The sequence below is a fragment of the Lepidothrix coronata genome, unplaced genomic scaffold (genome assembly GCF_001604755.1).
Source record: "Lepidothrix coronata isolate B3197 unplaced genomic scaffold, Lepidothrix_coronata-1.0 Scaffold36, whole genome shotgun sequence".
Taxonomy (NCBI): domain Eukaryota; kingdom Metazoa; phylum Chordata; class Aves; order Passeriformes; family Pipridae; genus Lepidothrix; species Lepidothrix coronata.
In genome coordinates, this window is record NW_016690216.1 from 3,541,866 (window position 1) to 3,556,861 (window position 14,996).

A 14,996-nucleotide genomic window follows, 5' to 3' on the forward strand; every position below is an offset into this window, starting at 1 on the left:
GTTTGCATACACTTTAGGAAGGATTAAATTTCATTGTCATTTCAGGCCAAGGTGGAGGATATTCCATATTCCTGGAATCATTCATCCCAACTACTCCCCTACTGATTTTCAAAATCTGTTGTGATGCAGCCCTTTCCTCATGCTTCAGAGGGGAGAGATGGCAGAGGAAGCAAGCTCTCCTGAGGTTCCTCTCTACTGTTATCCAAAGACCCTTTAAAAATGCTGCTGATAAGTGCTAAATATTTTAAATCCTATGACTATGACTTTGATCAGAGGAAATTACATGCCAGTTTAATTCTCGCTAGAATTCAGTGAGGATTTCAGCACCACTGTAAATCGAAGGTGAATGCTGGGATGGCTGGGGACAAATATCTGCACCCTGTTTTCCAGTTCTGTGGCCCCGATGCTGCAATGTTTTGGATTTGTCAGAAGCAGCACATCTGTCCCTTTGGAAATCAGTGCTACATGTGTCACTGTACAGTAGAGAAACTTCCAGAGTGTGTTGAGTTGTTGACAGGCCAGTGTGCTACTGAAGATGACAACTCAGATATAAAATTAACTGTGTGAATTCCCGTCCTTTGAGTCATATCAGGTACCCCATTCACTCAGTGCCTTTTCCTGTGCAGGTTCTTAGTTCACTGACCCCTGGAAGGTGTTGAGAAGATTTTCTGAGAGGATACCTGAGGGTCCTATTTTCTCTAGGACATAATTCCTCCTGATTAATGAGTATTATAGGTCCAGAACTGATGACAATTAGTGTTTTGAATCCTTAAAGTGTTGAACACAGTGCCATCAATAGTGTGCTAGATAGGCAAACTGCCTATCCTAGGCCTTGCCCCTTATTCCTGCCTTATTCCTAAGCACCAGTTTGCACCTTAGATCCACTTCTGTAAAACATGGCATTTGATCATCTTTGAAAGTGCTCTGAGACACAGGATGAGATGTATGGATGTGTGCAGAAGAGGGAAATAAACTATACTTGGTACTTGACAAATAGAGATTTGACAAAGACTCTACCTCAAAGAAGGTATAATCTAAAAAATAAAAATAAATTAAAAAATATTAACTGCTGTCAGAAAAGTAAACAACCCTTTTAGAACTAATAATAACATTCAAANTGTCAGAAAAGTAAACAACCCTTTTAGAACTAATAATAACATTCAAACATATTGATAAACCTCCAGGGTCCATCATTAGCTATTTATTAAAGAAAACTAGACATAAAGTCTGCTTTGTCCCACATGTACTTATTTTAGGAAGTAAAAAACTTAAAAAATTATCAGGTTACTGGAAGAAAATAAAGTAGTTTTTATATTATCAGATTTAGTTTCTCCCCAGCCTCTTTCAGATACTGGCAGGTCAGGAAATCAGAGGAACAGCTGTGAACCAACAAGATGGAATATTGGAGACAAGTCCACTGGTTGCTGCAACATTTCTGCTGCAACGATTTCCCTCAAGCTCTTGGAAGGTTGCTAGTGATAATGCCAAACTACATTTAAGGTGCATTCCTGTATATGTGTGTGAGTACTCCAGGATTTTCTTTGAGAAAAGAATTGTTGCAGTTGGACAAACTGAAAGCTCTTCCTTGACACAGAAACCTTGGAGGCCTTAATGACACCAAAATGACGTCATGGTGTTCAGGTGCAGTATCTTGGTGAGCTGCATACAGAGGTCTTTGTGATGCCATCGGTACCGGTAGGGAGCAGGAATGCTTTCTTCAGATTATCCCAGGAAAAACTCTGTCAGCCTTCATTGGGGCCTCTTTGGTAAAGCTTTTAACCTGTGTGCTTGAAAGGTGCTTTAAGACTGCCATCTATGTGTATTTTACATAAGGCTGCACAGACTTGCTAACTTGTGGTTACAACAATCTTTAGTAAACCCTGCATTTGGAAAATAGTTAGAAAACTTGCTACTGTATGACCATCCTCCCCCAGTCTGCTTCATGTTTCTACAGTTTTGAGAAAAAAATGAGCCCCTCAACTCAGTTACTTGCCTTGTCAGAATCAAGCACAATTTTGACCAGCAAGAGAATTTGAAATATCAGTTTCATAGAGATACTCTTTCTTTACTGTTGCCCTGATTGGAGGGGCTGAATGAGCCCTCTTGGGCTCAGACAGCTGGTTGCACGCTTTTGATTGCATTTTGCTCATTTAGAGTGAGGCAAACATCGCTTTGCTGCACTCCACATGCACTGGAGCAAGCCTGGTGCTCAATGCAGAGCCCACCTGTAACAAAGCAACTAATTTGAAGTTTACTGGGCACATTTTTGTGTCTGTAGCTAGAGAACGGCACCCAGCATCAAGCTTCTGAGCAAACCAGTACAAAGGGCTCCTCTGTAGTGATGGGACAGGGAACACACCACAGTGGTTCTGTCAATGCCACGGAGACCACGCTGCCAGTCTCCTTGTCACATTCTCCCCAGTAAGTACAGCCTCTCACCCTTTGGACAGAGTTGTCAAGGAATGGCTTTGCCTCTTCCTTTTGTTCTTATTCTCTGTGGGAGGGGACAGTAATGCCTTTTGTATTCTGCATACTAGCAGGTACTGCTAAAACACAGACTGAGCCTGTTTCTGAGCTCTCTGATAAGGTGAAACAGCAGAATTTCTTCTCCAGTTGCCAATTAGGCAGGTAACATATCCCTGAGAAAGATGGTGTGCAAGAGCTAATTATTTTTGTATGCTGCTGCCTGAATAACTTGAGTCTGCCAGGTGCCAAATGGCTCTGGAAATCTCCCAGTTCCGTGGGAACTGAAAGGTTCAGCTTGTTCCTGACTCTTTTATGAAGTCAGACCCAAGAAAACTTCAAAATTCTAGTACAAAGGCTCCTTATCTGCTGGGGGTGAGAGTGAATCATACCCATGAGAAACATGAAGTGGAAAAAAGGAGTTCCATCCACTGATTCTGTGAGAACATGAGGCATGCTACCCTAAAAGCTTGTGCCAGAGGTGAATCAATGCCACTGTACCTTGCACTATTTCCTTACATTGCTGTTAGTCTACTTTCCTGCATGAGTCACTTGGGTTGTAATCCCTGGTTTACATGTTTCAGCAATCTTGAGCAATGTTGTTGTGACTGTTATGCAGCTGGGAGAAGCTTTATGTTTGTTGCATTAGGTCTGCATAAAATAAAGCATCCATATTTTGGATAAAAATTGACTTAAATGCCAGCATGTCTGGTCTAACACAGTTAGTTTGCTGAAGGTGGTGGCATGACGGAAGGTAGGTTGAACCCTGACTTTGGTGTGGTAGCCAGTCATTTGTTAGTTTGTAATTGTTTTCTTTTCAATTCTTTCTCTTAGTTGTCTACATGTGAATGATAAAGAAAGAGAAGACACTGTCATTGTACACATGAACTGATGTGGTTTTACTGCATTTGGCCACACACTTAAAAGAAATATGCTGGTACAGAGCAGCCACAGGTCTTATCTCTGCTGCCACTCCTTTCACAAAAGAATGATCTTTACATCAACAGTATTCCATCCTTGGCATGGTAATGTTGCAGTCCTCCCTTTTGCTCTTGGTCTGAATGCAGAGATTAAAAACACTCAGTTGATGCAAACGGTAGGTTGATACAACACACAGAATGGGGTGTAGATGTGCTTCACACAACAGAGAGCAGAATCGAAGGGGAAAATGTTGCTTGGAGGCAAGACGCCTCTTTAATTGATTATGGCAAGGAAAATCAAATACCATGTCTGCTTTTTTCCTGTAGTATATCGAGACTGATCATAACTAACATCTGTTCATGTTAAGCAAATACTTGTCATGATTTAAACTTCTGTTTGCATACAACTCTGAGTAGTGCATCTTAAAGTCATACATATTCATATAGAATGAAGAATGCATAATGTCTGCATAAAAAGATAAGCTGTATGACTATATATGAAGACAACAACTACAATTCTCACAGCACTGTCATTGGTTAATTTTAAAATATTCAAGCATTATTTAAAAAACAGTAAGCTGAACTTAAAACTACACTACAAAAAATTGTATAACTGAACCAATGCTGACTTGTTTTCCTCAATATTAATCAATTTTAAAGTTTCCCTTTTTTTTCTAACACTTTTTTCTAATTAGTTGTTATTTTAACCTCCAGTAACACGATCAGACTTCTTCTGCCTCTGGGTAATTGAGTTATACTCTGATCTTGAGTTCTAAGGGAAATGTTCAATTTTATTTTTTTCCACAGTTGAATAAACAGTACCATGTATACTATCTCTTGTGTTAGAATAGTGTTGTCTTCACATAAGACTCAAATAATGGTATTAGTCATTCATTTCCTTGTACACATACACCCTATTGCGTGTTGACAGGTTTATAAGGATGCAGTGGCAGCCGTGGGTGCTGGGAAGCTCCTAGACGACAGCCTTTGAATCCTTGCAGTCCTGAGCAATGGTGCCTGAGTTAGTCTGTTTATTGTCTGCTTTCTCTCCCAGATGCTTGACTTGTCTGAAAGATTAATACATTAACAAGAGTGGTAAGGTTCAGGGTTGCACATCTTTAAGACATGTTTATTACCAGATGGCACATGAGATTCAAAGGTCACCATGGAAGGTAACATTTTAAAGTGAAACAACAATATTTATGTTCAAATACTATGCTGATGAGATCATATGGAAAAACGTTTCTGATTAAATTAGTTTATAAATAGCCACAGTATATCTACTGAAAATTCCAAATGCCACTTCTAGTCTTACTTCTTTTATTCTATTACTTCCTAATTTATTTAGTAACACAAGACTACCTTCTTACATAAACAGACTAGCAGCTGGAAGAAAAATCTTTACTGGATGGACAATCCCATTTTCTTAAATGAAAATCCAGTGTGAAACTTGCTTCTATTGTTTACTACTTAAAGCCAATATTCCATATCACAGTTTTTTAAGACCTGAAAGAAATTTAAACTTTTAAATTCTCTGAGGTAAAATTCATCTAGCAGTCATAAGGACTTATTGGCAGACAGCTATCCTTATTTACAGGCAATATTATGTGCTACAACACATTTGACAAAAATCATGTTATGCTACTTACACAGAATTCATACAATGAAAAGAAAATCCTTTTCTTTAGCATTCATAGGAGGACTGACTGTCTCATAGCTCATTAGCAAACATTATCAGTAATGCTAAACTTGAAATCGTGTTTATCCTCTCAAATTGTCACAAACTGTATATAAATTCCAGAGGAAATAGTTTTGCACAGGTTTAAAGGGGCAACTAAGCTCTTAATTAACATTTCTTATCTACTATGCCACACAGGCATTAAAATGAAGAGGATTTAAATGGTACTTACTTTTCATGTGATCCGTTCTCAACTTTCATAGCCCCTTCCACTGGATCCAGTCCTTGTTCTGAAAACTGTTTCAAGGCACTTAGCGCTGCCTAAAGAAAAAATGAGTTGTCAAAAAACCCACTGACACAACTGTATTAACACCAAATGAAGGAAGGTGTGTGTTTTGATAAACTAAATTTAATTAATTTCCTCTACATCGAAGCCATCTAGGCTGCAGAGCGAATAGAGTGGGTACTCAACCCAGCCTGTGCATGGGTTGAAGATATTTTCTTCTTCCTGAACATATGCGTGACTCCAGTTTGTGTCAATTCAAGCTTCATCACCTACATAAAGAACATGATATACTTTCAGTTCTTGCCTTTCTGGCTCTCCAGAAAGCCTCTCCAGTTTCCCTATGTGCTTTCCTAGAACTCACAGTTTCCAGAGCTCCTATGGACAAGCTCTTGTCTTGCAAATGTTTGCAGAAGGTGTGAGCAATGGGAAGAGAGTCAGCAGGACACTACTAATACTCCAATATCAGGTCTCAAACATTACAGCCTGATGTCTTATGCATATGTAGTGATGTGTGCTGAACAGGGTGAGCCAATATGAAGTGATTATGAAGCATCGGCAATAGAAGAACAATCAGTTTTTCTGTGCAAGTGTGTTCTTCATTGACCACCTTCTCTCTCATCTCCACGAGCCCTGCTTCTTCTTTCCCCTCTATCTCCTTCAGTAAAGGACAAATGATTGTTTTGTAATTAATTTAGCAGAGGTTGATTATGAAACTCTCTGACACTATGTGGCTGACTTTGTAAAAACACCTAGCACAATAAAACAGTTGAGGTCAGTTCTGTCACAAAGGTGAAATGTAAAGCAGCACTGCAAAATGGATTTTGCATTTTAATCACTTCCACCTAAGATGCATTCAGAACTAACAACAGAGGAAAGAAAAGGTAACTTTTTCACAGACATTGTGCCCTAAGGTAACACCTCAAGCAGTGGAATTGACTGCAGGCCCTATGGTGCTGTTCTTCAAGGTGAAACAACAACTGTTGTTTAGAAAATTGGAAGTTGCTCTCTTCTTAATTGTTGGCATAGAAAGAATCCGTCTCTATCTTCATTTCCCTTAGAGAGGAGATACTCTTCCCAGAACAGGAGCTGCCATTGTAATGAACTACTAGATTTGCTTTTGTACTAATTCTTTGCCTGGATTCTCTCAACAACTCCTTCCCTTGAAAGGTATGTTTATACAACTTAAATATTATTAGACAATGTGTATTTTGGTGAGATGAATAGCAGCACAAAAATTGCCAGGTTGTCCTGAAGTAAAAGACCATGTGTTCCAGATTTGTCTATAGTAAAGAGTAGCTGCTAAAGCTTCAGAAGGCTGTACAAGGTACTGCCACCCATAGTGCATGAAGATAGAATCTTTCTAGTCTGTGAAATTTTATGGGTTTTGCCCTATCAAAAAAAACCGCAAACAAATGGAAAAAAAAAAAAGCTAAACATTTTATAAAGTCTCTTGGTAAACCTCAGATTATCACTGTTACTTACAATCCACTCTACCTTTACCACGTGTTCTGGGTCCCCTGTATGACACAGCTAACCTGCTCTCTACTTGCTTCTTCTTCACATCCATTGCAATAATTTTCCCCTTCATCTTAAAACTTCTGCTGCCCTCATCTTTCTTTTGAACCTTTTTCTACGCAATGGCTAAAGGCTGAGCGTCAGCTTCACCTCAATACCAACTCCTCCCTTTACTGGATCTTTACTTTTATCACCCATTGAGTTCCACAGAGAGTGAATTCTCTCTTTCCTCATTTCTTCTGGTTTTCTTGACATTTTGATATATTTGCAAGACAAATATATCAAAATATAAGACAGTTCTTTCTCTACCACCTTATAGTGTCCCTTTTAGTTTCAGATGTGCATTCTCAAATCTTGTAAGATCTATAAGGTCTTTCCATCCTTGATCTTGACTGCACAGCAAAATCACTCTTCAATCCCAATAATTTCTGCAGTAGCAACAAGGGTTTTCATGTACTCTCCTCTCAACTTCTCTGTTCCAGTAATCCAACACATCTTCATCCCAGCTTCTCTCATCTTCTCCTCTCCCTGGGGTCCTTTTCATCACAATGCAAGCTGTACTCATAATGTGAGGATGGGGAGTGATCTGGATTCCTGTGCTTCCTTGTACTTTAGGCAACTATGAGAACCACACAATCCAATGGATAGAGACTGGCACCCAAGAATCTCCTGTCCTCTCATATTCACTTTTTCCCCGATGCTTATCAGCAAAACTATCAGAATCTCCTTCCTTCTCATGTATGGTAAATCAAAACCCATCATCAGGTTGCACTGTAAGGAGAGAAGGAAGCTGGGATGCCTGCTCCTCCTACACATATGCTACCTCATATGTTTTTTCAACCCACCTTGTTTACTTTTTAATATCCATTCTTAGCTTCCTGGTCTGATGTGTGAACTGTAAACTTGTTGTGGAAGAACTACGTGTTCAGGTTATTTGTTTGTACAGTGACTTGGATAAAAAGGCCCTGACCATAGCCAGTAAGAAGTAGAGCCAAGTTTCATTCAAGCTTAAATCACAGATTGATCATATGATATGCAGAACAGTCTGGTCTTGAATAGGGGTAATTGAAATCCCCAAATCATCAAGAGATTAGTTAGACCAACCCAAACTTCCTAATTCTAGAATTGCTATGAGTATCTCTGTTACTACTGTTTTACTCACAGAAATAGCTATTTGCAAGGCATCCCACATAAATTACAGAGAAGCTATCAGGGTTGCTTTCCAGCAAAATTGCTTTGGAACTTCCTGGAAGAATATTAGCTACTATATCAATAGAAACAGATCAAGAGGGTCCCTCTCCTCTTCTAACACTGAGGGAAGAAGTACTACAATATAAAATAATGAACTCATTGCCAGTAAGCAGGGATCATTACTATACGGGTGTCAATAAAGTAAATATGGAACAATTAGAGGAAACATAAAATGAAATACGTTTCGAGGTATGTAATGATAAGCATGTTTCATACCAACACAACTTCCAAATGCTAATGCTCGTAACATGGTGCAGTCTCATTTCTCCATCTCACCCTTCTTCAAGCCATGCCTTTCCCAAGCTGAAATGTGATATAAAAGGTAAGATCTCAGATCTATTGTATTTGTGAAACCAAATATCAGAGGGGACAAGCAGCAGGAAAGCAGTCCGGTACCTGTATTCTTGATCTCCCAACTACAGGCATCAGGGTGTTTGAAGAGCCAACCCTTTACACCATCGCTCATTGTTAGGCTTCTCACCTTTGCTGCTTTCAAACCCACCACTCTCTCCAAAACTTCGTGCTTCTCACTACTGAATCTCAACTCCCTGCATCTTCTGCCTCAGTCCCAGGTCTTCCCCAGGCTACTCCAGTGCCCCTGGTCTCCCCCTCCTTACTACCCACCCCAGAGCGATGACTTCTTTTACAGCAGAGGCAATCACCTCTTCTTCTTCAGAAATCTCTTCCTACCCAAGTCTCTGAGTTTTTTTCCTGTTGCTGAATGCTCTCCCACCCTGTTGCTCCTAGCTCCCAGAGCTAAACTTTTCTTCACCGGGTTCTCCCAACCTCCTACACCTTACAGTCCCTCTTTATCTTCTAATCTTTATCTTCTTTATCTCCTAATGTGTTCCAGGTTTATATGAGAATCTAATTTCTTTTTCATGGAACCATGTCTTACTCTCCATAAGATACCTTATGGGGGAAGTGCGGGAAGCCTAACTACTTATAACCCAACATTTGCAACAAGATTTGAATTTTGGGAAAGTTTCTTCTCTTTTTGAAATGTCCATTTGTGGGATGTAACTGAAGGGTAGTACAGGAATGGTAGAGAGAGCCTTGCAGTGCACTAAAGACTCACCCTTTTCTTTCTCCCATAGCCTGCTTATATTTGGAAGGATCAGCAAAGCTAAGAGAAGCATGTGAGTAAACAATACTTTGGATCTTAATAGATGTCTTTAATGTTTCTCCTCTCCTCGTCATGCCCCTAGACAGACATGAAGATGCTGGATTCAGGAAGGAAGCTGGTAGCTGAGAGGCTGTGACCTGAATAGTCAGCAGAGTGACACAGAGCTCAAGTAATCTGCAGTGAAGAAGAGTCACATGCAGACACCAGGCTAATTTAATCCATGATTCAATTCTATTAGTCCCAACAGATTTACACCACTTGGCTTAAATATAATTTATGAATGGCAGATAACTTGGATTAAATGAAAAGGAAAAAAAATAACGGAATATTCGACAGTGAATCTGGTGAACAATTTCCTCTTTTAAAGGCTCAACACTTCCTTCCATTGATATTTTTCTTACAATAGAGCATCTGCACAGACACAGAGAAATTTTTCTCTCCCCTGAAGATTTTACAATTGTTTTATGAGCAAAACCCCATAGGTTACAGAACAGATGTCCTTACACATTACTTGTATCACTTGTTTTCTGTGTAGCTACAACAGTGCCAAAAATATGATGCCAACAGGATGCACCGCACTGCTAGCTGTTTGTCTTGGCTGCCATTTCCATTATTAGTATGTGTGTGTATCAGGATGAGGATGGATGTTTCCAGTCATTTTTTAGCTTTCCTCAAGTCAATTGGCAATTAGTAAATAGCACTGAAACTTGTAAATATTCTTCCTGTTTCTCACTCTGGGGATTAAGTGTCTTATAATGACAGTCTAGTAACATTAGATCATTCTTTTAGTAAGAACAGCACACAGGCACTACACTAGCCCATGTGCATTTAAGATCACATCCTCATGATAAAATTTTCACATGTTTATTTTAGCACAGTATGCGGTTTGTGTTTTTCCTCTTAAATCTATATTACATTTCAGCTTATTCCATGAAGCTGAAAATTGTAAAAGTTTGTTGTTCTCCGTGGCCCTTCCAGTTGACTTTACCAAGGAGGTCTAAGACAATCCTAATAAACACACTGCTTGATACTGTTAGTTCACTGGTGATATGTCTCCTATCATTAGTTTTCTAAGTACATAAAAAAGCATATTCAGCTTGGCCTTAATCAGTGTTTTCTGAAGACATAAAATTATAGGCAGAAACAGCAAGACTGAATTGTCAGGGTCCAGAGAAGGTCATGAAGGACAAAATTTTACTGTCTTGAGTAGCTGGGTCTTAGTTCAGGACTAGGTTTGCAGAGTCAAATGACTCATTGTGGTGATATTGCCTATAGTCACATGCCATATACATAAACACGTCTCTGCCTATTGCCCAAGTTTAAGCTTGAGAACATGTTTGCATACCAGGTTACCAGTGATAGACAGGTATAACTCTAGTCCTTGATTTCAGCTGCAAGTCAAAAGCCTGGACAAGAGCAGAGTTAATGCATGAACAAAACTAGTAACAAGTGTATTTACAAACAAACCAATATTCATTTGTTTTCTAAGTCAAGAGAAAAACTGTCCCCCAAATCAGTGAGTTTCTTCCCATCTTCCTGACTATTGAGGCCTCAAAAGGCAATGTCAGCTGTGCAATAACATTGCAGCAAAGCTGTCTGCATCAGTAACGAGATGCACTTCACGACTTTTTAATATGTGGATTTAAATTTCACATTTAAAGGCTATTGAAAAAAAACCCAACAATATCATAGCTGTAGAGGTGAGTTTGTGGGCTCAGTGTCCCAAAACTGATCAACTATTTAAATTTGTATGTATTCAAAATTATTGTTCTCTGTGATTGTTTTTGATTTCTCTTGATGAAGAAAATTTTGACTAAGCTTCCACCTGGCTTTAACTTGACCACACTTGATGCATACAGAAATGCACAAAAGGAAGATATATTTCTTTGTGTAGACTTATATACATATACACAAAGTAGATAAAATTTGACTCCTTAACATATCTACTTAATTCTCTTGGATTTATCAGGTTGGCTACATACAAGCTAAACAAAAACTACATATTGCAAGCAAATCCCTTTTCCCCACAGCTTCTGTTGTAAATGAATTTACTATATTGCAAGCAATAACTTCTGCTAGGATTTTTCACCACTTTCTTCAATCTGGTGAAAATGTGCTGTTCTCTCCAGTTGATTAGATTTCATGTGAACCAATGTTAACATCTGTTTGAAAATTCAGTTCAGAAAGACTTTTCAGAGCGCACAGTGTAAACCTTAATTAAATGACTTTAAGCTCTTTCCTCACGCAGCTTATGATATGCATGAAAAACACAAGGTTATAATCTGATTAACTCATGTAGTTTACATGGAAATAGCGTTTTCCAAGCTGATTAATCTCTCCACAAATGCATAGTCACCTGATAGGCACAAGAGTTAAGGCTACTGATTGCACCTGTCAAGAGAAAGAGCTTGGAGGTTAGGAGGAGTATATTATCTTCAAGCAAAGAATGATGATTCAGAGATGTAGCTTAGAACAAGTCCCACATAGTAGTTAATACTGCCCCCAGGCAACTCATGCAGCCAGAATTTAAATGACACACAATCCATGTACTGCCTGACCTTGCAGCTTTCGGGGGTAATCCTAAAGAGAGCATTAACTGTTCTTGAATAATTTTTCCAATATCTTAAGCAGAGCTTTTATCAACAACAGCATGCATGTCACTATCTTCTACCTAGTTTTACTGCACATGTGTACTCATTCCTCCATACCTCTTAATATTCCGAGAAGTGAATGGAGTGAAATACACTATTCAACATGGAATTGTATTTCCATAGGTTTTGATCTTCAACTTAAGTTCATCTACTTTATCTACTTAAGTAAAGGGTAGGTCTCTAACAGTAGGGAGAGTCAATTGGGCATGGCTTATTTTCACATGTGAACCGCCACACTAGAGATCTGACCACCATTCTTGGGACTATGCAATAATTCCAGGAGTAATTAATGGCAATGCATTCTCTCAAAGGCCAAGAAAGAGCTGCATAATCATTTGGGATGAGACAGTTCTATTGCTTTAAAGGTGATACAATTTTTTCCAGTCACAAAGAGAGAAAAACATGCTGAAAAGCACCTAAATTTAAAAATAATTAAAAGGTATGCTTTTGTATGAAGAGGATTTCATAAATAATACTGAAAGTCAAAACATAATTAAGTTTACACTAGTATAAGAGATTAATCTGGTAAAGAGAGGCTAGTCTAATTGCCAAGTTTAGGTTGTGTTCTTACTCGTGGATGGGAATAAGAGAAGAGAGTATTGCTAAAAGATCTAGATGGGACTTGGACTGTATGGGGCTGGTCTTAAATCTGTGTCTTCTCAGACTCCTCACACACACATATTGTCAGCTGTGAGGCACAAGATACTCAAGTGCTACCAAGACTTTTGCCTGCATGGCAATCTATGCTGGAAAACAGTAAGCTGGCACTTCTTCATGAACATCTCAAAAGAGCTTTCAGGTTTAATGCCACTATCTACTGAGGTATGTCTACATCCTCTAAGGCTGAAGTGAGGTGTGAAAATTTGAACACAGCACCAACAGTTAAAATAAATCTTAAACAAGGCTCTTTTCTCAGAAAATTTCAGTATTTTTTCAGTGTATGTTCTATAGTTTTTGTCTAGAAATCCAGAAGTTCTTTTAAAGTAAATTTATTTCTAAATTTAAAACTTCATATATTTTCTTCAGTTGCTGCAATTTCAAGAACAAATACAGAAAGAATCATGCATCATTGCAGCTTACTTATGAACATGAAGAAAAATATTATAAAATTAAATTTCCAAGCATTTACACTACATATATACAACAGAATTTCACCAGACAGCAATTAATCTTAATCTTGCTTCTAATTTTATAACCTTAGACAAAAAGTACTATAATACTAACTTTCATTAGTTAGAGAGAGATAGATATCTAAGTAATATAGGTGCTTTCAATAATTAGAGACTTCCAAATGAGAGCATTTAGATGGCCAATTATTGTATAGGTAGGTAGAGGTTTAAATCATGCCATTGAGACAACACTCAAGCATGATTGAGAAGCTGCAGACAAAAAATTATAGGAGATTTTAAAAAACATGGCTTTAAATGTAAAACTGAAAACAGCAGAATGTATATCCTCAGGCAAAATCCTGCACCAGCACTGAAGAAAGGCCATGAATCACTCTCTCATCACTGATGGCTGGAAAATATCCTTGTCAGCTGTGTTCTCAGAACAATTTGATTTATTTAATTATTTATTTGTAGGCATTTCTCCACATCACTGCAATAGATTTGCAAGTCTGCTGTCATTAACCCTATATGTATTGCAGGAGATTTTCACCTCTTCATTTTAAAAAGGTGTATTGAGGTTCTCAACTGTGTGAGTTCATGGTGACTTCTAAAATATGCTGCAATATACAATCTGCTTCATTTGTCTGACCTCTACAGTTCCATCCTGTTTTTGACATCACTGCCATTGCCTTCACTGCATAGGTAGCAGAACATAAATGAAGCAAAGACCATGTTATTCCCAACAAGGGAATGGGCCCTGACCCACATAGTAGTGTAGATGTAGCTAGATCTCTTAGAACAAAATTAGAGCTCTAAACTGAACTGTATTTAAACAAGATATAAGTATTTATTCTGTTATTTATATGGTTTTCTTAGGCAAATGCTCGTGCAGTGTGGTCAAAAAAAAGGGATATTAAAAGATTCATGCATTCATGGAGATCCACACCAAAATTAGTATACAATAATGTTCAAACTTATTATGAGGACAAGCCATCAAACTTATTACTCAATGTTCAAAATTATTACTCAATGCTTATATCAACATGATTACTTTTTCACTTAGTAAACTGAACTTGTAAAACACACTCGCTAATATTTAAATACATTTTGCCTCTCCTTGCAAATATCCTCTTCTTTGTGGGACAAAATGTCACTAAGGAACAGAGGTAGTTTTATTATTCCTGTTTTTAAAGTGAAGGAAACTGAAGTGAAGAGAGAATGCATAAGCACATAAAGGGCTGGTCCAAGGTCAGGCAATAAAAGTAAGAATCAGTTTTAGTAGTTTACATGCATTATGTCATAGCTCAACACAGAAAGAGGGAGATTCTGAAAAAAGGTATTTAACAATAGAAAATCAAAAAAGTCTACGCTGCAGCCATTCAGTTCAAATGACTCATGCCTGTCGCTATCACCCATCCAGCTATCATCTTCCCAATAATGCTAGGCACTTTCCATGAAATAGTGGAGAAAAGGACTCCCTTTAGGAGAAGTGGACAGGTAAGAGCCTCTCACATATTTGACTTTCTGGAATATTGTAAAGAGTACTTCCCGCTTCCCCCAATATTTAACAGAACTACCATTTTTTTCTTTAAACTTCACATATTTTTATGTATAAAGACCATATACTTTGATTTAGACATGGGAGCAATTTCCTATATATATCAGATTCCTTTGTTTTATCAATTTCTGAATGAAAGAATATTTATTCTCTCATACTGAAACCATTACCTTAAATTCTAAGTGCGTGTCAGTCTAAACATGACTAGAAACTTTGGTTTGAAGACAAAAGCAATAGATTACACTTAATGCAAAGCACTGCCCATTGGCTTCTTGAAGCAGCACATTGTAGCTGGAACAATGAGGGAGTTTAGGATGGTAGATTCTTGCATTACCACATCTGTAATGAAGATCATGTACTAAATTGTATCCTATCTCTGCTTCTGTGTAACTCTACTCCTGTGGCCCTCATATTGGCATTCAGAGAAGGATAATTCCAG

General features: G+C 38.2%; 1 protein-coding gene across 2 annotated transcripts in view; it reads right to left on the reverse strand.

Moving 5' to 3' along the window:
• Nucleotides 1-3,338: 3,338 nt before the first annotated feature.
• Nucleotides 3,339-14,996, reverse strand: part of STAU2 (staufen double-stranded RNA binding protein 2) — a 174,621-nt gene continuing 162,963 nt past the window's right edge. For both annotated transcript variants that reach the window (XM_017812432.1, XM_017812431.1), the window contains 2 exons: nucleotides 5,294-5,382; nucleotides 3,339-4,450 (listed from right to left, as the gene is read on the reverse strand). In XM_017812432.1, coding sequence (XP_017667921.1) covers nucleotides 4,357-4,450; nucleotides 5,294-5,382 — 183 coding nt within the window. In that variant the 3' untranslated portion in view covers nucleotides 3,339-4,356. The remainder of the gene's footprint in view (nucleotides 4,451-5,293; nucleotides 5,383-14,996) is intronic.